This window comes from Lontra canadensis, unplaced genomic scaffold (genome assembly GCF_010015895.1).
Source record: "Lontra canadensis isolate GAN:19392208 unplaced genomic scaffold, GSC_riverotter_1.0 scaffold49, whole genome shotgun sequence".
Lineage (NCBI taxonomy): Eukaryota > Metazoa > Chordata > Mammalia > Carnivora > Mustelidae > Lontra > Lontra canadensis.
The window spans coordinates 14225615-14253396 of record NW_022631043.1 but is presented as its reverse complement, the minus strand read 5'-3'; the positions used below and the strand labels follow the sequence as shown (position 1 = coordinate 14253396).

General features: G+C 40.3%; 2 protein-coding genes across 5 annotated transcripts in view; one reads left to right on the top strand and one right to left on the bottom strand.

Moving 5' to 3' along the window:
* The first annotated feature begins 854 nt into the window (after positions 1-854).
* On the top strand, positions 855-13861 carry RNF139 (ring finger protein 139). The gene is made up of 2 exons (XM_032873576.1): positions 855-1406; positions 11700-13861. Exons 1-2 carry the CDS (start codon positions 1226-1228, stop codon positions 13511-13513), a joined length of 1995 nt encoding a protein of 664 aa, XP_032729467.1. The 5' UTR covers positions 855-1225; the 3' UTR covers positions 13514-13861.
* The window catches only part of TATDN1 (TatD DNase domain containing 1), a 45495-nt gene continuing 27191 nt past the window's right edge, over positions 9479-27782 (bottom strand). For 3 of the 4 annotated variants that reach the window (XM_032873580.1, XM_032873577.1, XM_032873579.1), the window contains exons 10-12: positions 18926-18996; positions 17603-17729; positions 14330-14549 (exon numbers count right to left, since the gene is read on the bottom strand). In XM_032873580.1, coding sequence (XP_032729471.1) covers positions 14447-14549; positions 17603-17729; positions 18926-18996 — 301 coding nt within the window. In that variant the 3' untranslated portion in view covers positions 14330-14446. Of the gene's footprint in view, positions 9575-14329; positions 14550-17602; positions 17730-18925; positions 18997-27782 lie in introns of those variants that run through there. The other variant, XM_032873578.1, reaches the window with a different exon arrangement.

Genomic DNA, 27782 nt, shown 5'->3' with positions numbered 1-27782 from the left:
AAATGGTGGCAGTGAGGAGGGCAGGCAGGGATCTTAAAAAATTGTTTAAGCTTCTACTGCTGTTTCTCAACTATGTTCCGCTCAAAATAATCCTTATGTCAAAGTGGCATATTTGGGGGTGGCATATTCTGATCCCCTACAAAAATTTGATTATGGCTTCTTCCCAGGGGAGGAAAGAAGGGACTTCCTGGATGCTATTACCTCAAAGACTACAAACAAAGAGGCCTGGGTTCTTGCCCTTAAGTCACAGTGGCCCTTAACATTGGCAAGATGCGGCCGATGAGTGCCCTCGGTTCTGTCCAATCGGGTAGAAGGTAGGAAAGGTGATGTGCAAAGAGACCAGAGGAATGATTTTCTTGGCAGCGGCCACCACACCTAGCCCAGTGCCACGTAGCGCGGCCGCTGCAGAAAGCGCGCTCAGCAGCGCTCCAGCGGGGCCCCAGGCGGCCTCGAAGATACTTCCCCTGGAACGTCCGCCGTCCCCCAGACCCCGCCTCCGGGTGCGGTGGAGTAGGTCTGGAGGGCGGCGCCCTTTGCTCTCCTCCTCCCAAGAAGCTCTGAACCACGTTTATGGGCTGTCTAATGGACTATAATAAAACAGCTAATCATTCCCGCCCACGAAAGCAGGAGTCCCGCGCTCAGCCGACGCTGACACCGCCTCCCGCGACGAAGCCACTCAGTCAAGGGGGCGCGGCTACCGGAGAGCGCCTGCGCCTAGGGTGGCGCCGAAGCCGCGAAGGTGGGCGGAAACCATAGCAACACTGCGAGACGATTGCTACACCGTGCGTGTTGACGTTGTAGGGAGCGCCCCAAGCGCCGGATTATGATGCAATCAGCGGCGCGGGCTCCGCGGTCTCGCGTGACCGCGGGCGCAGCCTCCGGGCCTCCAAACAGCAGCAACGGCAGAGGCAGGCGGGCGAGGTCAAGATGGTGGCTCCGCGGGCGGGGGAGGTGTTGGAGGGAGGAGGAGCCAGACCTTAGCCGACCGGAAACACCGACACCCAGAGGCCTCCCGGGAGCCGCCGCCGCTGCCTCAGCCGCCGCCGCCTCCGCCGCCTGCTCCAGCTCGAGAGACGCGAGCGGGCGGCGGGGCGGGCCGTGAGGGAGCAGAGGAGGGAGGGCGGGGGCGGAGTCGCCCGCCTTAGCCCCCGCCCCTGGCCGCGGTCCCGGGCCCTGCCCCTCGCGGCCCTGCCCTGCTCGCCCAGCCCCGGTGTGGCAGCGGCTCATGGCGGCGGTGGGGCCCCCGCAGCAGCAGGTGCGGATGGCCCATCAGCAGGTCTGGGCGGCGCTCGAGGTGGCGCTCCGGGTGCCCTGCCTCTACATCATCGACGCCATCTTCAACTCCTACTACGATTCCAGCCAAAGCCGGTTCTGCATCGGGCTCCAGATCGTCCTCCGGCTGCTTGGTAAGGGGAGAGGGGTAGCTTGCGTCCCGGGACGGCTTTGAGGGCCGAAACGTGCTGCAGGGAGCGGGCACGGCGCGCAGGCTGTGGGTACTGTGTGTATGAGAACCGGTTTCTTCGCCTATAGGGGAGTCTCTGCAGGTTGGGAGGGGGAAGAGATGACACTTGTCTCAGAGTTGACAGCGGAGCGGTCCTCCTAAAGAGTCAGCCTTCTGTTCATTTCTGCACCCGAGGCTGGGGAGAAAGCATGGGTGTGTGAGCATGCGGTGCTGTTTCTCTTGGGGAATGAGTGCTGGCTTGCCGCGTCTTACGCGACAGCCTTAGAAAAACAGCAGCTGTTTATCCCGATCTCGCCGTGTGACCTTGGACGTGAAGTGCCAAAGCCTGGGCCTCAGTTTACCCCTTTCCAAAATGCAGAGTACTCGTATGTTGTCAGTTCCCTATCCACGAGGTCCACATGATCGTGAAATGTCTGCAGTAAATGACATCCAAAAGGGACAGGGTTTTGAATGTCAGACCTTGAAACCATTACAAAAGTGCTCATGAAGGAGGCGATACTTGGAACGAGTCCTAAAATTTTCCATGAATAGAGAGGTATTGAAAATGGCTATAGAAACGTGGCAAGAAAGTGATGAGACTTTTCCTAAAGAGTCTTCTGAAAATCAGAGTCTTTGTTGTATATGAATGGGGTGTTAAAAATATCTTATGTTTCACTCCCAGTCTTCACTTGCATTACCAGAGTGAGAAGCATTTATGCATAAAAGACTTTTTTAAAGTAATTGAAACTTGGCAAATTTTGTTAATGAGGTAATTGTTGTGATTAGTTTTTCGTAGGCTTGTGATCTTGGAAGTGTTGCTGAGGAAGGGTAGATGATGAGATCCCTACCAAGCCTTTCTGAATTAGGAGCCATCTGTTGCTTCTTTATTCCTTCCCCCTCCCCCCCAAAATTGAGTTTTGTTATTGGCAATAACATTTTACATTTGTTTGGTACTTCACTTTTGTAAAGCATTTTCACTAACATAGACTTTAAATTAGTGTACTTAGAGGTGGATTGTGTTATTCTTAATTTTTTAAATGAGGAAACTGAGGGGCATAGAGGTTTAGTGTGTTTTGCTTTTGATATACAGCAATTAAATGGTTGTCAGAGCCTAGGCTTAAAAATCTTCTGACATCAAGGGTGATTCACTTTCCTCCATACAGCTGCTGTCCAGATACAGAATGAGATAGTAGTGATCCTATGCTAGGACTTTAACAGATGTGAAAGTGATGTTCTTTAGCACAAGACTTCTCAGTTACCCACTAGCCACTTAATCCCAGTCATTCCTTCTTATCACTGCAAAAGTGTGATGCTCTCATTATCTGAGGGAGCTGTGTGATTTCACAGCCTATGCAAATATGGAGTCATTGTGTTCTATATCTGAAACTATTGTGTTATGTGTCAGTTATACCTCACCTTAAAAAGAAAGCATTCACTAGTTTTCATCTTTCATACTTAACGTATTTTGCTTAATTCTGGTAGTCATGGGGAAAAGTGATTTTAGTTAAATAACATTAAAGTAAAATTAATAAGGGGGACCTGTTGGGAAGACATTTTATTTCTCCCAGTTAGAAACCACTCATCATGACCATAAATTAACAGGCAGTTCCTTATCTCAGTTTAGTTACTTAGGGGTTCCAGCTGAGCCTGACGAACTGCCAGCCCTCTTTCCCCGCCATACCTGCCCACATTTGTTGATGATATATACATGCAGGCAAAATCTATGCCAATTCTTGGTATGGAGAAAAATTATCATTTCTGTTCCTCAACTCCACAGGATGGGAGAGAGCTTGCTAGAGAGACAACAGAAGCTAACAGACTTCTAGGGAACTACCAATTTTGGGATAACCGAAGTGCTGCTTTAGAAAGTAACCGAATATAACATAGAAGTGGGGGGGGATGACTTTCCTTGCTTCTCTTTTGAGAGGAGGTCATGATGGAGCCCCCCCCCCAAAAAAAAAGAAGGAAAAAAAGAAGAAACAGCTGTATTTGAGAGGATTCATGGATTTATTGGCAAATAGTGTAGCCCCTGCCTCGGATGTTCTTTTGACCTGTGACTGCATATCCTCTGACAGTCCCTTTGTGACGAGGTGTTTTAATGCGGTGCTGTAGTTGAGCTGTAGGTTAAGGAGCTTTAAGGAAAAGGGAGTATTTTCCTTAATTAAATCATTTGTAGTTTAAGAACACTTAACAGTAATTTTGGTATTTGTTTTATTTTTTTTGTACTAAATCATGGAAGTTTGTATTCGACAGTTACAGTAGAATATGACCTCAAGCAAGTTATTTAACCGCTCTATACCTCTCTTTTCTTATATTTTTTTTAATATTCTTTTTTTTTTTTTTAAGATTTTATTTATTTATTTGAGAGAGAGACAGTGAGAGAGAGCATGAGCGAGGAGAAGGTCAGAGAGAGAAGCAGGCTCCCTGTGGAGCTGGGAGCCCGATGCGGGACTCAATCCCCGGACTCCAGGATCATGACCTGAGCCGAAGGCAGTCGTCCAACCAACTGAGCCACCCAGGCGTCCCTCTTTTCGTATATTTTTAAAGATGGGCAATAATGGTCTGTCATAAGGTGTTAAGGATAATAACTGAGTTAGGATGTAAGCTCTTAGAATAGTACCTGGGACCTAGTAAGGCTACTAAGTGTTAGCTCTTAATAAGCTTGATAACTTTAGAAAAATATTTCTGTACTTCTATTAAAACCACACTGGTACAGATATTTTGGTCTTCTGAAGGCTTCAGTGTAATTTTGGTGCTTTGTTCCCAGAATTTTTATTCACACTTCGTGAGAAATACAAAATATTTTCCAAATCTATTACCTGGACTGCCCCTTACATTATACCGGTGTAGTTTGCTAATTATTCACATTTGTGAGAATTATAAAATTCTTTTTTTTTTTTTTAAGATTTATTTACTTATTTTAGAGAGAGAGCACAAGTGGGAGAGGGAGAGACCCCATGTAGACTCCCCAGTGAGTGTGGAGCCTAACATGGGGCTTGATTTCACGACCTTGAGATCATGACCTGAGCTGAAACTAAGAGACACTTTAACAGACTACACCACTCAGGGGCCCCAAGAATGATAAAATTCTTAAAAACTGGTTTTGATGCTAAAAATTCACCCTGAATAAAAACAAATGTCTTCAATGTTTGAGGTCCATTCAGTGAGGCGGCTCTTGTTGTTATTGAAAGGGACAGGTTTGTGTGTAAAAGATACCATAAAGGATAGTTGAAATTAATTGTTCTATACCTGGTTGTTGTTGTTGTTGTTGTTTTAAATAGTTGTAGACCTCAGTATTACTATATATAAATCTCAAAACTTGTCAGTCTCATCTTTTTCTTTAAAATGAAATTGTAATAATGGAAATCTATTCTCATTACAATTTTATATCTCATCTCTAAAGAATTTACTCCCCTGTCCCTACAAAAAAGTACTACCACTGTGCTTTTGGTATCAAACTAATATAAGAATTTCAGCAGATCAGAATATAAAGGATCTCATTTTTGAGATCCAAATGAAATCAAATCACAATATATAGAGTATTTAAGAATATTAAGCTATTCTTAGGAGGTGTTAAATGCTAAATGAAATGCAACCCAGTGCAGCATACTGCTGAATTAACAAGTCTAAATCCAAGGCAGAAAATACAAGCATGGGAGTTTGTTTTAATAGTATTACTCAGGTAATGATAATTCATTGACGTGGAAAGGCCTTTCTAAACATACAAGAAAACCCCAAAATTAGAAGGGAACATTTGATAAATTCTAATAAATAAAAATACTGTTCGCATTGTATGGGATTGAATAAAAGTTTTACTGTCGTTAAGAAAAATTTATACTCCCAGAGAAAAATGGGTGCAGGATAAGCAGTTCCCAATAAATGAAATGCAGATGGTCAATAAGCAAGAGAAAAATAACTTGGCCTCAGTCAGAACATATTTCAGTTATCAGATTGGTGAATAGTTCAACATTCAAATAAAAACTAATTTGTCAAAGTTGTAGGGAAATGAGTAAAGTTATACAGTTTTGGTGTACAGTCACTCCTGTGTAAAGGCATTTGGCTCTAGCTACTGAAATCATCATACAGCTTTTGACTCTGTTCTCCTTCTAAGAATTTGATCTAGAGACATAGCTGTACTTGTTCAAAGACTATGGGAAAGGACTTTCATTGCAGCATTGTTGGTAATAACAAAACTTAATATTGATTAAAAGGGGGGCGCCTGCGTGGCTTAGTAGGTTAAGCCTCTGCCTTCAGCTCAGGTCATGATGTCAGGGTCCTGGGATCGAGCCCTGCATTGGGCTCTCTGCTCAGCAGGGAGCCTGATCCCCACCCCCCATCCCTGCTTCTCTCTATGCCTGCCCCTCTGCCTATTTGTGATCTCTCTGTCATAAATAAATAAAAACTTAAAAAAATATTGATTAAAAGGGAACCTGTTCTTTGTGTACAATGATGAGTTTTTGAAAAAAATGAGAGTTATTTTGGGTGCTGTAGAAAGAACCCAGAAAACCTTTGAAGTGAAAAAATATTGAAGCAGTAGTAATTTTGACACGATAGGGATAGATGAGGAATTCTCAACAATACGATTGACATTTTGGACGGGGTAATTCTTGGGGAGGCGGGGGGTGCTGTTCTCTGAATTGTAGGATTTTTAGCAGTGTCCTTGTCTTTACCGATTGCAGATCCGTCAGCACCCTTCTTCCCCCTTTTGTGATTGCTAAAAATGTCACTAGATACTTAGATATTGCCAAATGCTTGGTGTGGGGGTGGGGAGGTGGTGGTGGTGCAAAATCTGATCTCTGTTAAGAATCACTGAGACAGGGGCGCCTGGGTGGCTCAGTGGGTTAAAGCCTCTGCCTTCGGCTCAGGTCATGATCCCAGGGTCCTGGAATCGAGCCCCGCATCGGGCTCTCTGCTCGGCAGGGAGCCTGCTTCTCCCTCTCTCTCTGCCTGCCTCTCTGCCTACTTGTGATCTCTGTCAAATAAATAAATAAAATCTTTAAAAAAAAAAAAAAAAAAGAGTCACCGAGACAGACAAATAGGCCAATAGCACAGAATGGAAAGCCCAGAAATAGTGCAGCCATGTACACAGAGAAACTTGATGGGTGTCAGAGGTAGAACTGAAGTATATAATTTGAGGTAAATATAGATTATTCAGGTCATGGTCATTTAGTTAATGGAAAATATTATACTGGATACTTAACCACCAACATGTGAACAATTCTAAGTGACTTAATATCTGAATGTGAAGAGCATAACTTTAAAATTTTTGGAAGAAAATATAGGAGAATATAGAGGGTATTTTTTAACCTTAGAGTAAGGGAGAAACTCTTTATAAATATATGAGAGTTGGGGTGCCTGGATGGCTCGCTCAGTCTGTTAAGCATCTGCCTTTGGCTCAGATCATGATCCCTGAGTCCAGGGATGGAGTCCTGCATCAGGCTTCTTGCTCAGCGGGGAGCCTGCCTCTCCCTCTGCCTGCCCTTCACCCTGCTTATGCGCTCTTGCTCGCTTTCTTGACAGGTAAACTTAAAAAAACATAAAAGTCAGGGCACCGGGGTAGCTCAGTCAGGTAAGCCTCTGACTCTTGATTTTGGCTCAGGTCATGATCTCAGGGTTCTGAGATTGTGCCCTGCATGGGGCTCAGTGTTGGGTGTGGAGCCTGCTTCAGTCTCTCTCTCCCCTTCCCACTGCCCCTCCGCCTCTCTAAAACACACACACACACACACATATTTGAAAGTAAATTTATAAATAAAGATTGATAAGTCCAACAATATTAAAATTAAAACCTAAAAAATAAAAAACATGAAAAGACCAGCCACACACCGGAGAAGATCCTTACATTACAGCTAACAAAAAATTTGTAGTCAGAATATTTTTAAGTGTCTACAATTCAAGAAGGAAAAACAACTCCATAGATAAATGGACAAAAGATAAATTGGCAATTCAGAGGAATAAACATGGTCAATAAATTGGAAGATGCTCTCTTTGATAAGTAATCAGAAATGCAGTTGTGTTTTTTTTGTTGTTTTTTTTATAATTTTTTATTTTTTTATTAACATATAATATTAATCCTAGGAAGGCATTTGTTTTTTAAAGGTAAAGAAAACTCCACTTTTACAATGCAATCCCCTTTGGTAAAAAGCAAAAAATAATGTGTTTATGAATATATATTTATACAAAACTGTGTTTATTTTTCCTCTAATACTTAAAAGGTTTACTTTAAAAAATTATATTGAGATTTCTTTTTAATAAAAACATGTTAAGAATCTTAGGAGCAAAAACCCAAGATTTCTTATTGATAAAAGAGAATACTCTTTTTAACCCAAAATGAGAGTTTGATAGAAAAATTTTCTTTATGCTCTGGTATATTTATCAAGTATACCTGTAGATTAACATTTCAAGATATTTACTTTGTCCACATTTCATTGCTGAGGGCTCCCTTTGGATTAAGGTAATCAATATTTCTGTGCTTTTCTGTCTTTACTCTGTTAGGCATTTAAATGTTTTTCTGCAGTTTTCTTTAGATCATGTTTAAAAGGATTTAAAGATATCTGGAGAGTTATAAATATTATGTCTTATTTCCTTTTTAGTCCTAAGCTTCCAGACAAGGTTAAAGAAAGTACGAATGTATTTTACACATAAAGGGGTTAAATGCTTTGTTGTACACTGTGCCAGGGTAGTGTTTGTTTTGTTTGCTTATTTTTGGTAGTCAAATTGCAAAGGTCCTGAACTCTCCCATGAATTGAGTTCTGTGTATCTTCAAAGCTCCTGAATTGATTTTGATCCTTGCCTGATCCTACCCTGAAGACTTCAGTGAAACTCTGATCACAAGATGTGGAGAACTGGATCCCTGAAATGTGCTTTCAGTTATTTCTATTTTCCAGTGTCCCATGGTGGTTTTTTTTTTTTCCATAAAGTAGCATTTATATATAGTTTTGATTGCTTCTTCAGATCACTCTTAAATCCTAATGAGAAACTCTACCGCTGGGCTTGATTTTCTTAGGCCTCTAAGTATTCAGTATTTCCTTTCTAAAGAGTTTTATATCTGAAGTTGTGAAAAGGCAACAAACTGATGCTCTTGACAATGCTCCCTAAGGGCTGTAAGGGGGAATGTTACTGGAGAGACTTGTTACTTGGTAAGTTGGCCACACAGAGCAACATGAGTATAAAAGAAAAATGTAATAAGAACCTTACATACATGCAACTTTTGGGTAGGAATTAAAATAATTTTATACTATTCTTGAAATGTTTCATCATTATTATGTCTTGGGGTATAATTTTAACGAAGAGAAGAGTGGTATCTTCTTTTTTTAAAATTCATTTTTTTATTATTATTTTTATTCATTTATTCATCTCAGAGAGCGCATGAGCAGGGGGAGGCACAGAAGCAGACTCCTTGCTGACCTGGGAGCCCTACATGGGGCTCAGTTCCAGGACCTGGAGACCATGACCTGAGCTGAAGGCAGACACTTAACCATCTGAGCCACCCAGGCGCCCCAGAAAGAGTGGTATCTTATTGTTACTTGCTAGGATACATTGGACTATAGTCTCACTACATTGTCCTTCATCCCCTCCCCTTTTTTTCCCTTTGATATATTTGCATGAAGCAAAAAAAAAAATTATAAAAATACTTCTAAAAATCAAATCATTCAATAGCTCAAGGAAAAAAGCTATTAGAATAAAAAGGGCTGGTTTATAAATTATAGCAGAGTTCATATTCACAGGTAAAGATTAATTTACCCCTTTGTGAACAGTTGAGAAAAATACTTTACAGTCCCTGTTTGATTTTCTTCTTATAAGTGGCATAAAATAGAACTGCAGTTATCTGGGTTTTGTTTTGACTTGTTTTAGGAGATTAAGTTTTGTTTCAGGAAAAATACTTTTGTTTTTCTATGTAGAGAAAGCAAGATCACGTATAGTGGCTGAGTTAATCCCATTTCCTATTACCTTATGTGAAAACGGTTTCTGAACTTCCGAAGACCGTTATTTTCTATTGAAAGGCCCATTCCGAGCTGCCAGCTCCTTGGGAGGTTGTTCGTGGCCCATTTGCTCCAGGAATCAGGTGGGTCTTATGCAGAGACACACGTGTCTTTCCGGTGGTTGTGTCCTTTTGTTCTTCTTTTCACAAATGACCTGACAGGTTGGCACAGGATAAATTTTAAGTTCAGGGGCAAAGCCATCAGTTGGAAGAACTAACCCTTGTTTTTATATGCAATAGATTGTAAAATGCCTCCACTGTAATATGCAGTGTCTTTTTTTGATTACGTGCTAAGTAAGGTGGAGAGGTGATGTTTTCATTTGGGGTTTGACACTGCTGTACTCCAAGCTCTGGTTTCACAGCTTTGCCTTGGGTTTTCATAGGTTTCATTTTCCATGTGGGCTGTATTTTGTGCTTGCCTTTAAAAATATAATCCAGGATTTTACATTAACATTTCTCCATTGTTATTTCAATAAACAATGAAGTAATTTTTCTGCAGAATATTTTGGAATTCATAATGTGCAAGGTAGGAGCCTTGCTTGCTGTCACAAGGGTACATTATATAACAGGGTTGATGACCTCCTCAGAGAACTACAAACTACAGTACAAGGTAGTGTATGAGTATTGGGCATTTCACTGAGTTCTGTTGGATATTTCAAAGATCAGTAACTATCAGAGAAAACTGGTCTATTGGATGGGTAGGATTTGAACAGTCCGGGAGTTGGGAAGCTCACCATACCAAGCAAAGAGAGGAATGTAAACATAGCTGCGGTTATGGCAGAGAAAGGCGTGGGGGTGTGTTGGAGAAAGTCTAGAGTGCTGGTGTGTGTGTTGGGAGGAATACCACATGGGAGCCTTGAGTGTTTGGACAAGGAATGTAGATTTTTGTTGATAGTAATTTCAGGGGCTACTGCTTTTGAGCAAAGAAATGAGGAAAAGCAGTTTGTATATAGATGGGATTGTGGATAGATCTGGACAGGAGTTTTTAGAGTCTAGCTAACTGGTTGGTGTCACCGAGAAGAGGGAGGTAACAGGTGTTAGCAGAATTGGCAAATAACTGTCAAAGTTTTAGGGTGCGGGGCTCGAGTACCATTAAGAGAATTATGGTACCTTTACCTGCAATTGGAAATCTCAAGTTATTTGAAGTCAGGTTTTAGAAATCTTGCGTGTTGCGGTTATAACGTAGAAGTGGAACCAGGTGAATATTTGGATATCCTTTCCATATTGAAGCCTTGGGCGATAGTGTTCGCTGTGATCACACAAACTTTGAGCACAAAGATGATGCTGAATGCACATCACACTGTATTTGGTAACTTACGGAGTGGGGGGGTACTTACTCCATTTTTTAAAACATGTTTTTGGTTTTCTGAATGTGACTTTTTGTAATTTGAAAAGGGTTGACTATTTGTAGTAAGAGATACAGTAGTGTACAGGAAAAAGAACTTGGATGATGTTTCTGAAATCTGTAGGAAAGTATATAGAGGGGGAAAAAATCCCTGAATTTGGACCCATGTTAGAATGCGCAGATTTTAAGGAGCAGGAAATATAAACGCCAGCAGGAGTTCACTAGTTGAGAAAAAGAAGGCGTAAGGTGTAAGTATAAAAGTTAAACTTGACTTCCTAAAGAACATTTTTAAGAAAAAGAAGTCTAAGATTAGGAACAAATATTTGCACTTTGCTTATTTTTGATGTTTTTTAAAGTAACAGAGTTGGTTTAAATATTCTTAGTACTTATCAAATTATAAAGGACATGTTCTTTCAAGATTTAAAAACTTGTTTAAACGTAGATATCACTAACTAATCTTGAAGATAATTTAGTAATTTGGTTTCTGGATATGTAGTACTACTTGAATTTGGAACTTAAAAGAAAAGGAATAAGATTTTTAAAAATAGTATGATCTGTTCTTTTGAACTCTGACTTTACAAAACCTTTCTTGGCCTTTAAGCCTAAATTGCCTTGAGACTTAATGTTCATAACTTTGAAAATATTGTATTTCCTAATTAAGGGAAAGGGGGTAACTGTTAGTACAAAAACATTCTTAAAAATGTTGCATTCAAGGGGCACCTGGGTGGCTCAGTCAGTTAAGGGTCTGCCTTTGGCTCAGGTCATGATCTTGGAGTCCTGGGATTGAGCCCTGCATGAGGCTTCCTGCCCAACGGGGAGTCCACTTCTCTTTCTCCCTCCGCCCCTTCCCCCGCTTGTGCTTGCACGCGTGCTCTCACAAATAAAATCTTAAAAAAACGTTGCACTCAAATGACCTTTCTTTCTTTTTTCTTTAGGTATATTTGTATCCAGTATTGTTCTGATCTTGTCACAACGATCACTTTTCAAGTTTTACATGTACAGTTCAGCCTTTCTCTTAGCTGCAACTTCAGTGTTGGTAAATTATTATGCTTCTTTGCACATTGACTTCTATGGTGCCTACAACACATCAGCTTTCGGAATTGAGCTGCTTCCTCGAAAAGGGCCCTCGCTGTGGATGGCACTCATCGTTCTACAGCTGACCTTAGGGATTGGATACATCACACTACTACAGATTCATTCCATCTACTCACAGTTAATTATTTTGGATCTCTTGGTTCCTGTAATAGGCTTAATCACAGAGCTGCCATTACACATCCGAGAGACTTTAGTTTTTACTTCTTCTTTGATTCTCACATTAAACACAGTGCTCGTCTTGGCAGTGAAACTTAAGTGGTTTTATTATTCTACACGGTATGTTTATCTTTTAGTGAGGCACATGTATCGAATTTACGGATTACAGTTATTAATGGAGGACACGTGGAAGAGGATTCGTTTCCCAGATATCCTGAGAGTCTTTTGGCTAACAAGAATTACAGCTCAGGCTACAGTGTTGATGTACATTTTAAGGATGGCAAATGAAACGGATTCCTTCTTTATTTCTTGGGATGATTTCTGGGACCTCATTTGCAATCTTATAATTAGTGGATGTGATTCTACACTAACTGTACTGGGCATGAGTGCTGTAATTTCCTCAATAGCCCATTACTTGGGCCTTGGAATATTGGCCTTTATTGGATCAACTGAAGAAGATGACCGGCGGCTTGGCTTTGTAGCGCCTGTTCTCTTTTTTATTTTGGCTCTTCAGACTGGTTTAAGTGGGCTGAGACCAGAAGAGAGACTTATTCGCTTAAGTAGAAACATGTGCCTTTTATTAACTGCAGTCCTGCATTTCATCCACGGAATGACAGACCCTGTATTAATGTCTCTCAGTGCCTCTCATGTGTCCTCTTTCCGTAGACATTTTCCTGTGCTCTTTGTCTCCGCTTGCCTGTTTATTCTTCCTGTTTTACTCAGTTACGTTCTTTGGCATCACTATGCACTAAATACATGGTTGTTCGCAGTGACGGCCTTTTGCGTGGAACTCTGCTTAAAAGTAATCGTTTCTCTCACTGTGTATACATTATTCATGATTGATGGCTACTATAATGTCCTTTGGGAAAAGCTTGATGATTATGTCTACTATGTTCGTTCAACAGGCAATATTATTGAATTTATATTTGGAGTAGTAATGTTTGGAAATGGGGCTTACACTATGATGTTTGAGTCAGGAAGTAAAATTCGGGCTTGTATGATGTGTCTACATGCATATTTTAACATCTACTTACAAGCCAAAAATGGCTGGAAGACATTCATGAATCGCAGGACTGCTGTTAAGAAAATTAATTCACTTCCTGAAATAAAAGGGAGCCGCTTACAAGAGATAGACGATGTGTGTGCGATCTGCTATCATGAGTTCACAACATCTGCTCGCATCACACCGTGTAATCATTATTTCCACGCACTTTGCCTTCGGAAATGGCTGTACATCCAAGATACCTGTCCAATGTGCCATCAGAAAGTGTACATCGAAGATGATATTAAGGATAATTCAAATATCTCTAACAACAACGGATTTATTGCACCCAACGAAAATCCAGAGGAAGCTGTAAGAGAAGCTGCTGCTGAATCTGACAGGGAATTGAACGAAGAGGACAGTACAGACTGTGATGATGATGCTCAAAGAGAAAGAAATGGAGTGATTCAGCACACGGGCCCAGCAGCTGAAGAACTTAATGATGATACTGATTAAAATAGCATTTACTAATCATTGAGGTTATTTGTTTAAAATTCAGTTCATCCAAAATGGAGTAATACGCTTCACTTCAGTGTGTAACCAAGCACAAAAACAGTATCCATGTTCAATCTGTGAATGGTTTTCCGTTTACTGTGATGTGCTACTGTAAATATACCTCTTTAATTACTTCTGGTCTCTTTGGTGACCTATTTAAATTTGTGTACATTATTGTACATAGAATAAAATGTTTTCACGTTTTTATGACAAAATTTGAACAAATAGCTTTTTAATAGATGCAATAATACAGTGCGTCAACTGTGCCAAAGATTCCTCAATGAAAGCATATAAAAGTATCTAACTCTGGACCGTAGTTTTTCTTTAAAATGGGTGGGAAAATGAAAATGCAGGTTAGAGGAAACCACATTAAGCCAAGGAAATAATTTGGACCAGAGGATAAAAGCTATATGTAGAGTATTTTAAAACAAAGGGGAAAACAGGCTTCCAGAAGAGAGGCTTTTTTGAAATTTGAATGTAGTGGTTGAGCTGGGTTCAAAATTCATGATTCAGAGACTGTGTAAGAGTTGAGAAACAGGCTTTTATCAACTAAACTTTGGTATAAAAACCAGAATGTGCTGTTTAATTTTGATGTAAATAAAACCAGTATATTTGTTGGCCATTCTGTTTACAGCGTTGACATAAAATTGTCCTTTCAGACTTTTGAAGAGATTACAAAATGAAATATTTGGGAGTTTTCATTGTTGTCAACTAAGACCTTAACGGATACTAAAATTCTGATCTGACTTGATGAATAAAAATGAGGGGAGGACAGTATGTAGTAATATGGAGCACCTCTTCAGACAACTTCCAGAGACTTCCTTTATTCAATCTTTCAGTAAGTTTTACCATGAAATTTTACATACATGATGGAAAATGGAAAGAACATACCAATTACATGTCAGGAAAAAATAATTTAATGGTGTTGTTATATAGCGTATTGGCTAATTCCAATGGATCCTGCTCTCTTACTGCTGACATTATCTCCAGTATTTGACTAAAAGAAAACAAAACAAAATGGTTAATTTCCAAGTATATGCTCAGTTTTAAAGGTATGCGTTTCCACGTAAAGGAAACCACTGTTCTAGCACTTTTAACATAGTAAGTTTTACAGGTACAAGGTTTTTGGCACTATGAACAGAAAAGTTTAAGTTATATTTAAAATAATTTGAGACAAATTTCTGGGGCAGCCTTGCATATAACTAGAACCAAGGTCCAGGTTCAAATAAATTTGAAAACCAGCCCATATTATGTCAACCACAACTAACAGAACTAACGCAGTGAAAATGAAGAGTTCTTTTAAACTGTGGGTCATTATGGATTCATTAATGGGTCATGATGAGCTTTCAGAAAATTGTAAGAAAAGGAATAGTACGTTGCACTTAGTAAGGGAAGTACTGTTTCATTTCTGGTGGGGGTTTATGTATGTACACGGGTGCTGAGTCATACAGTCTGCGGTATTGCGGGTACGGCAAAGTCTGAAAGCTACTGCTAAGAGATTTCGTTCCAGAAGCAGCAGGAATTTGCTGCAGCATGACCAGCACAATGACAGCAAAGTGAGAAGTTATTTATTTGGAACAGTGTGTGGTTATTGGGGTGGGGGGAGGAGAGATGCTTTCTCTTCCTGTACTTACTCCCTGCAAGAGCGAGACTAGCCCAGGTGTCAGATCTTTCATTTTCTGTTCCTCGAGTAATCAGTAGTACTGTTCTCTAGCAATACTACAGATAGATAGGTTTTTATACAGGAATTAGAAAGATCTGAAGTCCAAAGTGAACATTTAAGTATTCGTTAAGATTTTTCTCCCTGGTATGAGTTTCTTAAAAATGAACACATAAAGGAATTAGGGATTAACTGGAATCTTTTAATGATAGAATTGTAATGCAACAGCCACACTTATAGACTAAATTTTTATCTGAGTCAAAATGTGCTAAAAGCAAATACATTAGCATTTAAATGGACACGAAAGGCCCAGTTCTCTTAGTAAACTACAGAATTCTCCTCTTAACTATTCAGCTGGAACTTACCTGCATAATACTGTGTGAAATCAGTATGACTCCTGCCACCCATCTCCCTTTCAGTCCTTTTTCTATGCTGATACGTTACAGCTTAAAAAAAAAGAAAAAGAACTGCCCCTTCCCTGCTTAAAATCCTTTTTTGGGTCCTGATGAAATGTGCACTACTCAGGCTGGCATACAAGAAGCCCTCACCAGTCTGGCCTCACCCTGCCTTCCTACGCTTACCCTCACCCATGCACCCTACTTTCCGCCACACTAAACTGTTTCCCCCAGAGCGGCAAAGCCCTTCTGCCAGTCTGCCTTTGCTCAGGGTGTTTGTCTTAGTCTGGCACGAGGCCCATTTGTACCCTATGACCAGGTGAAGTGTCACCTTAGTTAAGCTATTTCTCCTTAAGGCAGGCAGCTGCCGTCCCAGGGTCCTCGTCCTATGTTCATACTTCTGTAAGGCCACGAGCCTCTTGGATTATACTGTCTGCTTATTTGCTCCAGGAGGGCAAAGATCCCTGGCAGAAGGTACGGAGTCATCTGGTGGATGGATGCAGGGCAGGGAACGTCCTGATTCTTCCAGGCAGCCTCAGTAACTAACCTGGACCTTTCCTGACATGCAGGACCTTCAAACTGTATTTTAAGGAACTTAAAAAGGGAGGAAAGATCTCTATAAAAATAATTAAAACATAAAATTGTTAATAGATGGGCTTGATAAAGAGGACTTTGTAAGTAGGAATTAGGAATTAGCATTAGACTAGAGGCATGTGTGTTCTGAAATGTGATTTAAAAACTGTCTGTTCTGGCTTTCCCGAGCTCCCACCGCCTCAGCTGTAGTCATGACTGCAGATGAGACTCGAGCTTTCTTGGATCTCACCAGTCTGCACTGGAAGACCCTTAGAATTTTGTTTTGCAAATGTCACTAGAGTCAAGAGCTATATTGTCCTTAACATTAAGGCAGTACAGAAAACTGGCTTGGATACACTGCTGGCAAATACTTCCTCTGAGTGGCTACTAGAAAAATACCAGTTTCTTGTCTCTAGTGTCCTATTAAATCTCTATAAAGTATGATTCAGTAATAATTGTCTTCTGTCTGAATTTGCAACTACCTACATCTCATAAAAGGTACAAGTGATTCTTTACTAATCAGAACTTAAATAAATTCCTCAGCCTATGGGTTTTAAAACATTCAGCTTTAAAATCTTTGCCAACACTGGCATGTTAATATAAAGGAAAATCTTTCCAGTATTATTTTTATAGAATAAATCTTCAGTTCTCTGCCTGCTGAATTTTAGAGCTGACTTACCTAATACTCGTATCGGTTCAAAACTACTAAAAAAATGCATATGGAAGGAATTATTATAATCTGAAAGTAACTGTTCAATTGCCTGAAGGAGTAAACCACAAGAGACTGACAGAATAGCGATTTAAATGATCTGCTTACGCGAACAGAAACTGGATGATGAGTGCGTGAACGCAAGAACTCACCCTGTAAGTTACAAGCTCTACAGCTCAGCAACAGCCCCTCTCCACGCACTATATATGTTATAATTAAAAACATGATGCTGAATTGCTGCTTGCCCCACCCCCCCTTTTGGGTTAAAAAAAGGAAATCTTTCTATAACCTGACCTCCTTGTTCAGAGGCTTCAAGAAATGTGTTAATACTTAAGTTTTTTCAGGTTGTCCAATCGTTTAAAATATACAAAAAGGTCTCCTGCTGAGAGTGCATTTGTATAACCATAAGCAAGGAAGCTGTGGGAGAATCCTTCCCCTTTCCTACAAAATGACAAATGACCAAGATCACATAAAGTTTTCACTCCTGTAACAAAACCACTCGTAATGAACTGAGAGGTGCAGAGGATGAGGAGAGAGGAGCCTCGGTGGAGCAATCCGGTGCGGAGCCTTCTGCGTCGCTGCAGTAAATCAGTGGCTTTTGATCTTAACTTCATTCGGACGTCACCAACTTCTCAGTCCCTTGAGTTCATTTTGTAAATGGCATTTGGTGGTTGACTTGAATATTCTGAAGACTGTGAAAACCAAATACTTACATTATATGGCAGGGTTCATTCCTGTCTTTTAAGCAGTGCCCATTTTCCCACTTCTTTTTGGTAGGAAATGAAGTTTTTATGTATTTTGATCCAGCATGTGTACTTTTCACTCCACACCAAGGTGCGTCTAGAGTTAAGCAAAGAAGTGTCTTAACGAGGTTTATCTTTGAAATCACTGGTCTCTTAATAAACATTATCAAACAAATATGTAAATTCTAAAATGTTTAAGTCATGATTCAGCTTAAAAATGGTAAAAAGCAAAAACAATTCTAAGCACAAGATTAAATCTTGAACTGTACAAATTTTTAAATGCCTTTAAAAAATATTTAAAGCTTTTTAAGACTCACTTTCATAATATATTTTTCTGCTAATATTACTGTTGGTGTATGGCATACTTTAAAAAAAGAAAGCCAGAAGAAATACAAATTTTAACCTGGAAACATTTAGGTTAGGCCTCTATTTGCCTCTACTGAATGTGAAAGAGTGGCTTTAAATACTGGGACTGGGGCACCTGGGTGGCTCAGTTGGTTAAGCATTTGCCTTCAGCCCAGGTCATGGTCCTGCAGTCTTGGGATCCAGCCCCACATCAGGCTCCCTGCTCAGCTAAGCGAGTCTGCTTCTCCCTCTGACACTCCTCCCTGCTTGTGTTCTCTCTCTCAACTAAATAAAATCTTAAAAAAAAAAAAAAAAAAAAAAAATCCTGGGATTATTCACTTACCTCTTTAATAAAGAATAAGAATTCACACATTTTATAAGCACTGTACTTTCAATAAGATCATTTCATTTTCATGACTCTCCAAGGAAATAAACCTGATGGTTAGGCTTGACTTTACTAAAAAAGCCCATATATGTAAGTAAAGCCTTGAATTAGGTAAAATGTTTAGCTTCTAACTTTTATTAAGAGGGAACAGATTTCTAAAATTCCTTGACTAAACCAGTTTGATTTAAATTCTTGTACTTTATGTGAAAGTACTGTAAAATTACGCCATTACAAAGACAACGCTATAAAAAAAATTCCGAAGTTTGTGAAACCCCAAGTGGGGTACTTCATTAAGACTACTTGTTTAATAAAATACACATAATTACAACCTTCTTAGTTACATATTTAATATTCCTTTTTTAAGTGCTTAGGCTTAATCAAACTTCTAAAATTGAAAATCTTGTTGCAAAAACACTTTTCTATCAATTGATGAAAAACCCCGAAGGTTTTCTGTAAAGTACAGTCGTTGAGGCTATGAATTAACTGTTTTAAAATATTTAACTTTTGTCTAGCTCTGTTTTGATATGGTTTGATATGAAAAAGTTCTAAAAGCATAAACTTACCTGTTTCAATCATTAATTTTTCACTAGGTATTGACTTCAGAACTTCCAAATTAGCCTCGGTTTTCAGTGAGCTTAAAAAAAAGTCATGTATTTAGTCAAGTTTTTTTTCAAATTACAAACTTATCTAAAACAGATTATAAAACCTAAAGTCCACAAACAAAACTCTGGTTGGCTACAATGGCAATATACACATTTCCATCCTTACAGGATCTAGATTAAGATCTATTCCAACCACACACTGCCTTTAATAGGAGCAATTTTTTGTGTTTATCAGCTGACTGTTCATTAACTTTCTGAGTCAGCCTGTGTAAAAACTCGTTTGCTCCCCTGGGTAATTTGCATAACTCAGGCTCAAATGTGGAGTTGGAAGGTATGGCCAGTTTTGCAACTACTGCTAGGAAGGAATCAAAGTTAATGTTTCACTAATCAGCAAAAGAATCCTCACAAATGATGAAAATCACAGTCACAGAACTAAGAGTATTTAACAAGGCATGAAAATAAAAACCTCGTTAGGAGATGTCCTTCTCCCCACATATGGAAACAGGATCTTCCATTACTCTTGACGTTCTGAAACTTATGTGAGACTTTTTTCATTCACTTAGGGGAATTAAAACCCCTCCAATTTAGACCCCTCCCCCCAATTCTGGGAAAAAATTATGGGAAAAGGAATTTTCCTTTTGTTTTCTCATCTCATTCTGAGACTTGTATTCATCAGTTTTACAACTCCTGAACTGATCTGCTAAGGCCCTGTTTCTTTTACCCTTTCCTGGGAAATTAACTTTCATTTCCTTAACTTTCAATTTCAGAGCTTGAGACAGAGTAGATTATTGGTCCCAGTTCTTCTTTCCTTTCATAGAAATGTATCTGCACCATTGCCATGGTTTCATAGTAGGAAGGAGGAGGTTGAATCTGGTCATGGCCTCAAGACTTGCTTTGACTGGATGACAGAGTTAGAGGCTTGAAAACTCCCTTTAAAATTTTGATGGCACTTCTGTGATCTGAAAGTAGCATGCACTAACTAGCCCTTACCTCCTCCACCTGGGCACCCAGAATGAAAACCCAGCTCAGATCTGAATTCAACATGTGACTGTGGCCAAGAGATCTTCCTATCAGTCAGTCAACCCTCAGCTGATCCTAAGACCCAGGAGGATGAAAAAATGCTTACGATAATATGCCACCGAGTTTTAGGATGGTTTGCTATATAATGTGATGATGATTAATACTGTCCTTATGTTTTAAATTTTAGCATATATTTAAGTTTTTATTATGAGACATTAAAATATATGTAAAACTAGAATACAGAACCCCCATGTATTCATTACTCGGCCCCGATCTATTATCAATTCCTGGCTGATACTATCCTATCAACTCATCCCAAACCTTTCCTGTATTATCTTGAAGGAAATTCAAAATGTATAGTTTCAACATTCTAGCATTTATTTCAGAAGATATTTCAGCATGTATCTCTAAGCATGAAGTTTCCTTTTAATGTAACCACAATACTATTAAGCATGTCTAAGAAAACCCTATTTTATCATCATCTATCCAATATTCAAATTGTCTCAGTGTCCTACATTCTTTTATTTTTTTAATTTATTTGACAGACAGAGATCACAAGTAGGCAGAGAGGCAGGCAGAGAGAGAGGAAGGAAAGCAGGCTACCTGCTGAGCAGAGAGCCTGATGTGGGGCTCGATCCCAGGACTCTGGGATCATGACCTGAGCCGAAAGCAGAGGCTTTAACCCACTGAGCCACCCAGGCGCCCCTGTCCTACATTCTTTAAGTTTGTGTGACTGAGGATCCAAATGAGGGCCACATACTGCAACTGGTCAGTGTTCTAAATCTCAACCTCTTCAGTTTTCCTGAGTATCTTTTTCTTTTTTTCTTTTTTTTTTTTTTTAAGATTTTATTTATTTGACGGAGAGATCACAAGCAGGCAGAGCGGCAGGCAGAGAGAGAGGGGGAAGCAGGCTCCCCGCTGAGCAGAGAGCCCGATGCGGGGCTCAATCCCAGGACCCTGAGATCATGACCTGAGCCGAAGGCAGAGGCTTAACCCACTGAGCTACTCAGGCTCCCCTAAATCTCTTTTTTCTTTAAAATATTGTTGGAGAAACCCAGTTGTTTGCCCTGAAGAGTTTCCCAGTCTTGATTTCCTCTGTGTTCATCTGGATTTGTATCTGGGCTCTGTATTCTGTTCCACTGACCTAGGTGTCTAGTAATAACTGTACTACTATCAGTTTGTCCCTTTATGTCTGTTAATGAACTCTGTATATTTAGATGCTATCTTGAGTGCAGATATCTATAATTATTCTATCTCCTTGTTGGATCCCTTTATCATTACGCAATGCCCTTGCCTCTTGTTACAGCATACTTTAAAACAAAGACTGTATCATTTAAGCATTGCTACTAAAGCTTTTGTTGCTGCTGCTGCCGCTTCTGTTCACATAAACTATCATTTTCCTCATACCTTCAGTCTGCGTGTATCTTTAGGCCTGAAGTGATTCTCTCATAGGCAGCATATATTAGTTTTTTGTTTTGTTTTGTTTCCTTATAGATTGTCATCCCACACTTTTTGATTGGAGTATTTAATCCATTTACGTTTAATGTAACTATTGATAGGAAATTGTTTTCTGGTCGCTTTTGTAGTTCTTCCTTCTCATGTTCTCTCTGCGCTTGTGGTCTGATGGCTTTCTTTAGTGTTATGCTTGGATTCCTTTCTCTTTACTTTTTGTGTATCTATTATAGGTTTTCAGTTTATGGTTACCGTGAGGTTCATATACAACACCCTGTGTTTACAGCGGTCTGTTTTGAGCTGATGTTCCTTTTAAGTTTGAACACATTCTAAAAGCACTGCATCATTCCCTTTCCAGGTTGAAAAACCCTCTCTCGCTTTGAATTCTAAATGAGAACCTTGCCAGGCACAGTATTCTTCATTGTAGGCTTTTTCTTTTCAGCACTTTGAATATATCATCACACCTCTCCCTTCTGGCCTGCAAAGTTGTAGCTAAAAAAAAATCAGCGGATAGCATTAGGGGGGTTCCCTTTTGTATATAATTAGTTTCTTTTCTCTTACTGCTTTAAAGACTCTTCAATTTTTCACCTTTTTATTATGTGTCTTGGTGTAGACTTCATTGGGTTCATCTTGTTTGGATGCTTCCTAGACCTCTATTTCTCCCACAGGTTAGGAAAAGTTTCTTCAGATTTTCTGCCCCCCCTCTTCTCCTTCTAGGACTTCTATAATGCGAATGTTAGCACATTTGATGTTGTCTTAGAGGTTTCTTAATCTATTCTCATTTTTAAAATGTCCCTTTCTGGGGCGCCTGGGTGGCTCAGTGGGTTAAAGCCTCTGCCTTCGGCTCAGGTCATGATCTCAGGGTCCTGGGATTGAGCCCCGCATCGGGCTCTCGGCTCGGCGGGGAGCCTGCTTCCTCCTCTCTCTCTGCCTGCCTCTCTGCTTGTGATCTCTGTCAAATAAATAAATAAAATCTTAAAAAAATAATGTCCTTTTCTGTTCAGCTTGGATGGTTTCCACTACTGTCTTCCAGGTCACCGATCTATTCTGCTGTATCCTCTAATCTGTTGTTATTTTTTACTTCAGTTATTGTATTCTTTATCTCTAATTGGTTTTTTTCTCTTTTTCTGATTTCATCCACTCCTTTAAAGTTCACTGAGCATCTTTATGACCATTACTTTGAACTCTTTATCAGGTAGATTGCTTGTCTTGGTTTTGTTTAGTTCTATTTGTGAGGTTTTGTCTTGTTCTTTCATTTGGAATAAATTTGTCTGTCTTCTCATTTTGTGGTTTTTTTTTCTTTGTATTACATCAGTTATATCTGCTGGCCTTGTATAGGAAGTATCCTGTGAGGCTAAGCAGTGTAACATCCCCACGGTCATCAGAACCAGGCACTCCAGGAGGGTCCCATGCTGTAGGCTGCTTATGCCCTCATACTGTGTATTGTAGCTGCTGTGAGCGTGCTGGTGGGCAGGGCTGTCCCCAAGCCCAGCTGGCTGAGAGGCCCTCCTGAAGTCACTACAGGCATGCTGGGTGGGGGCAGTAGTTGCTTTGTGGGTTCACTAGTCCCAAACAAGGCGACCACTGGGTGTTGCTGGGCAAGAGCCACTTTGGAAGGGGACCTGCCTCACCTGGCAGGCTGGCTGGAGTGGGTCCGACAGAGAATGCAAGGCAGGGTGAACAGTGCTACCAAGATAGTTGAGAGTGTCGGAATTGGCTCTTGTCAGCATCACGCCAGTCAGCATCACACGGCACCTGCTAGCACTCCCAGTCCCAAGAGATTTTTCTGTAGGTCCCTGCCCCTCCAGCAGCCACCCTAAAATGAGCCCATAAATCTCCTTCCTGTACAACCCCGGTACATTTTAAACTGCTGTCTCTCTGCTGGATCCTGGAGTGAGTGATAGTAGTGTGCTGGCCCTTATGAGTAGAATCTCAGTTTCTAATAGTGCCCTGGCTCTGCTGGAGTAGAGTCCTGCTGGTTATCTAAGCCAAATGTGATGGGGACCTGTCTTCCTGGTGCAGACCCCCAGGGCAGTCAGGAGTCGAGGGGGCACCTGATGTGGGGCTTGATTCCCTTCTCCTCAGGGAGGACCTCTACACCTGTGCTGTCCCTTCCTACTTGTGAGTTGACATACCACATATTTGGTTCCCTATCTTGTCTCTGCTCCTCCTCACCCTTCTCAGTGTGGCTTTTTCTTCACAGTTTGGAAGAGCTGTTCTGCAGATCAGGTCATTCTTGGAAAGAACTGCATTACATACAGTCATTGCCTGGGAGGGTCTGCGGGAGGAGGTGGGATCCTCCTCCTCCACCGTGCTCCTGGTCACGTCAACCTGAAGGAAATTTTGCCTTCTGTATTTCTTACAGGATATCTACGTTACCATCTAGAGTCTTGACCAGATTCGGGTGGGATTTTTCTTCTTCTTTTTCTACTTAGAGAGGCACACAGTATCTGGCTGTATTTTTGGGACAGGAGGCAGCCATGGATGCCCAGTGCTTAGACCTCTTCATTTACCAGGAGTTGCAGAATGTTGACAGAATTGTCAGCCCTTTATTCACTAGAATATTTGTATAAAAACTGCGGTGTCTACTATTAGGTGCCCAGTGGTAGGTGGAAGAGGGGAAAATATGCATCTTCCTGTTGAATGTGTTGATTCCCTCACTTCCTCCAAGGGTGGTATTGTTTTATAAACACATTTATTTTTAATCATTAAGGAACGCTTATGATCTTTTTCTTGTAATATTCTTGTAATATTGTTCATATTTCATGGATGTAACATCTCAGCCTTTAGTATATCAAGTCTCTTTTAAAGTTCTTTTCCCTAAATTGTTTCCTCTGGTGCTAATTTTTCTATTTATCTTGGTCTTTTTCTTTCTGTTGGTTCACTTCATTTATCTGGTGCTCCTTAATTATCAGTTATATTTAAAGAGGCTTGAGTGGCCAGTGTTGTGTTCCCTCTGCTTTTGTGAAAACAGAGGACTTTTTTACTGCCAGTTCTCTGAGTGGGGAATCTTACTGGAAGCTCCTTGTGGGACAGGCTGGGACTTGACACACAGATCTGCGATTTCATTTAAGAGTGAGAAGGGAGGGAGATAACTGTGAGGCTTCTGTTCCTCCAAATTCTCTCCTCTGGAATCAACATTAGAGTTTCCAAGCCAAGTTTCTTGGCTCTCACAATTTGGTTTGTTCAGTTTTCTTAAGAAAAGAGATTTCCCTTTGAGTAAAATGCTTGCTGCACCTGTGCTCTGTACATGGCAATGAACACAGGGGGTGACAGCTTTCTCTATGAGGTCTTGAATTACCCTAACTTAATCCTATTTGTCACTAATTCTAAACCCAAAGTCCTCTCTGTGATTCTGCGTGCCAAATTTGCTCTCACCTCCTCTGGGGCCCTTTAGTCTAACTGGTCTCTTCCAGAAACTCCAGCTTTATTTCTTTGCTTTATGTTTTTCACTTTGAATACACAGGATTTTACTTTAGAATGATTTTAGAAGGAGTGAAAGGGAAATGTGTGTCTAACTTGCCATAAATACCAGCCTTTTTATTACTGTTCTCTAGAAACAAACAAAACTCTTATTTTCAGCCAGCGTTAGCAATTGACCAATAGGAGTATTTTCAAAAATATATTGATATGCTTGATACGGGTATTAAATTTAAAACTTCCAGTTATCAAATTACTTGTATATTTTCAATCTCTTGAAATCATGTCTGACTTCGCTGTTTCTACATATACTCCATGCTTATAAAGACTGATCTAAATACAGAAATATATACTATAAAGAAATATTTTAAAATCAAAGCCAATTATATCTTTAACAAGGTTTTCCATTTAAAGGAAGGCAGCCACATAATTACATAGTCAAATCTGAAACTTTCCCATTTTCATGGAGGAAAATATTATAATTTAACCCTTAGAAAACAGACTTTATGTCACAGGCAGTATAGATTAAATTACCATAGCTCAAGAGACTCAGATTAAGACTGCAATAAATTGAATTTCAGAATAAGAATAGAAATATTGACTGATTAAATGACTGATGTTAATTCTGAATTAATACAGGAAAAAAAATCATATCATTAACTTAAAGCCAAATCTTTAAAAATTCAAGGTCATATAGAAATCTCTTAAGACAAATGTACTAAATCAAGTTGGTGAAATAAAGGCCTTCTACCCTCTTCCTTTAAAAAAGATTAAATATTTAGAGAGCAAGAGCATGAGCAGGGCAGAAGGACAGAGAGGATCTCAAGCAGACTCCGTGCTGAGTGTAAGCCTGACTTGCGGCCCAATCCCATGACCCTGAAATGACCTGAGCCGAAATCAAGAGTTGGGCGCTCGACTGACTGAACCACTTGGCCGCTCCTACTGTCTTGCTCTTAAAAATCATTTCAAAATAAGAAGGAAAGAAAAAAATCCATTTTTTTTAATGAAACTAAGAGATATTTCTGATTCCTAGTCACAAAATATACAGCAGAAAGTAAATGGTAAAATGATAAATGATCTGTTTCTGTGCTAAGGTGACTTAGGTGTAATGCGACTGTGGAGAGACACACCAAAGACAAGCAAACCAACTGACCCAAGGAAGTTCTAAGAACTGGAAGATCGGGGTCCTTAGGCTGGGATAAGGCAAGAGACTAAGTGGAGACTGTTTTAAAAGGTGGGGAACAGAAAAGACAGAAGTGTCAGATTACTTCCCAGGGAACAGGTGCAGAGATGACTACTTCTGCCCCCTACCCCTGGCCTGAGAGAGAGAAGGGGGAGAGGTTGTGCGTACAGTCTCTGGAGAAGCTAAATCGGAGACAGCGCAGCACAGAGGCGTGCAGGGGGGAAGCACGGGGTGAAAACAGAGACCAAAAGCTGACTGCTTGGTGAGCTCCTCTCTCCACCCTCATTCTGCCTCAGAACACCAGCACACTGACGAATCCCGACCCTTTCCAGCGGAGATCAGAGGATCCCAGTCTGAAGAAACTGAAGCAACCCAGAAAGAGCCTGACAGGCTGACATTTAGGAATCCCTGGTGCGGTCGGCTGGCCTGCCGGGCGATGCACTGTCTCCCCACAGAGATTCCAAAGAGCTTTTTATCTTAACTTTTTAAATACAGAGCATAAGAATTGTCTGACATTTGAAGAAAGTCATGACAGGGACTAAAACAAAGAAAAAGGAACTCAGAGGAAATAAAAGCATGATATGGCAAACAAAAAATAACGAAATCTATCTTTAGAGAGATAACAAGATGCATCTGCACCTGTCAAACCAGATAATGATAGGGAAGAGCTTTCAGATATTAGAACCAGAAGCTGAAGTTTTATTAAAAAGTTGAAAAATATTTTTGAAAGTGGGAGAAACAGAGATAGAAATTACAGGGGAAAAAACTGAGATCAGAGTATGAGCCGGGGAGGTCCAAAGAAAGAACAGGAGAAAAAAAAAAAATTCCCAGAAAGAACAGAGATGAGCTTCTAGCTGGAATGTGCCAGTAGAGAGCGCACGAACTCTGAATTGACAAACCCATTGAACACCTTTGTGAAGTCTAATAATTCCAGAGGTAAAGAACTAAAATATTCCACTGGGAGAAAACAGTAGGCCTACACCGTAAGGACTACAAATGAGGACAGCCACTGATTTACTGACATTAAGCCTAGAAATGGAGTCCTCCAAATTCTCATGGACTTAACAGAAAATTATTTCTAGTCCAGAATTTTATGCCCAGGAAAAATACCCAATAGAAGGGTTTTTGTTTTTCTTTCATTAACTATCCGGGCAATCTTTCAAAAACAAAGTAAATTCAACTGAAACATGTTCCAGCAAAACAAAACTGAATACACGGGATCAAAAAGTAAGAGTTGCGTCACAAAGCAGACACTGGTCCGAAACGGAGAAGATGGAAGGGTCAGAAACTGGGCAGATAATCTAAGGCCAGATTATCTAGGCAGTTTTCCTCATGTGGAGAAACAGGAAGGCGTTTTACAGAGCTACTGCAACGTGTGAGAAGGCTTCAGCTTTTGAAGAAAACCATAGCCTATGTTCAGCAGTCAATAATATTTACACAGACATAATAATGAAAACACTAGATGCGCATACAACCGCAAAATTCCAAACTAAGTACACTGAGAAGCCTGTGGAGGAAAGAATTCAGGCGGCAGGAAAGTGCTGGATGTAAGAACGAAGACGCTCGTACTCCTTAACGGAAACAGAAAAGACGAATTAAGAGAGAACCGCACACACTAATGCTTAGACACGTGATGATGAAGAGCTAAGTGGGTATCTCTGGGAAAGCTGACTTACAAGTGGAGAGTATGGTGGGGAGACTGTGTCTAAGTTTTTCAAAACTACTTTATAATCCATTATTCAT

Excerpts from the sequence above, each read along its gene's own strand:
- RNF139 (XM_032873576.1), top strand. The coding sequence starts at position 1,226 with ATGGCGGCGGTGGGGCCCCCGCAGCAGCAGGTGCGGATGGCCCATCAG. Across the intron at positions 1,407-11,699 it reads GATCGTCCTCCGGCTGCTTG|GTATATTTGTATCCAGTATT; the intron begins GTAAGGGGAGAG and ends TTTTTTCTTTAG.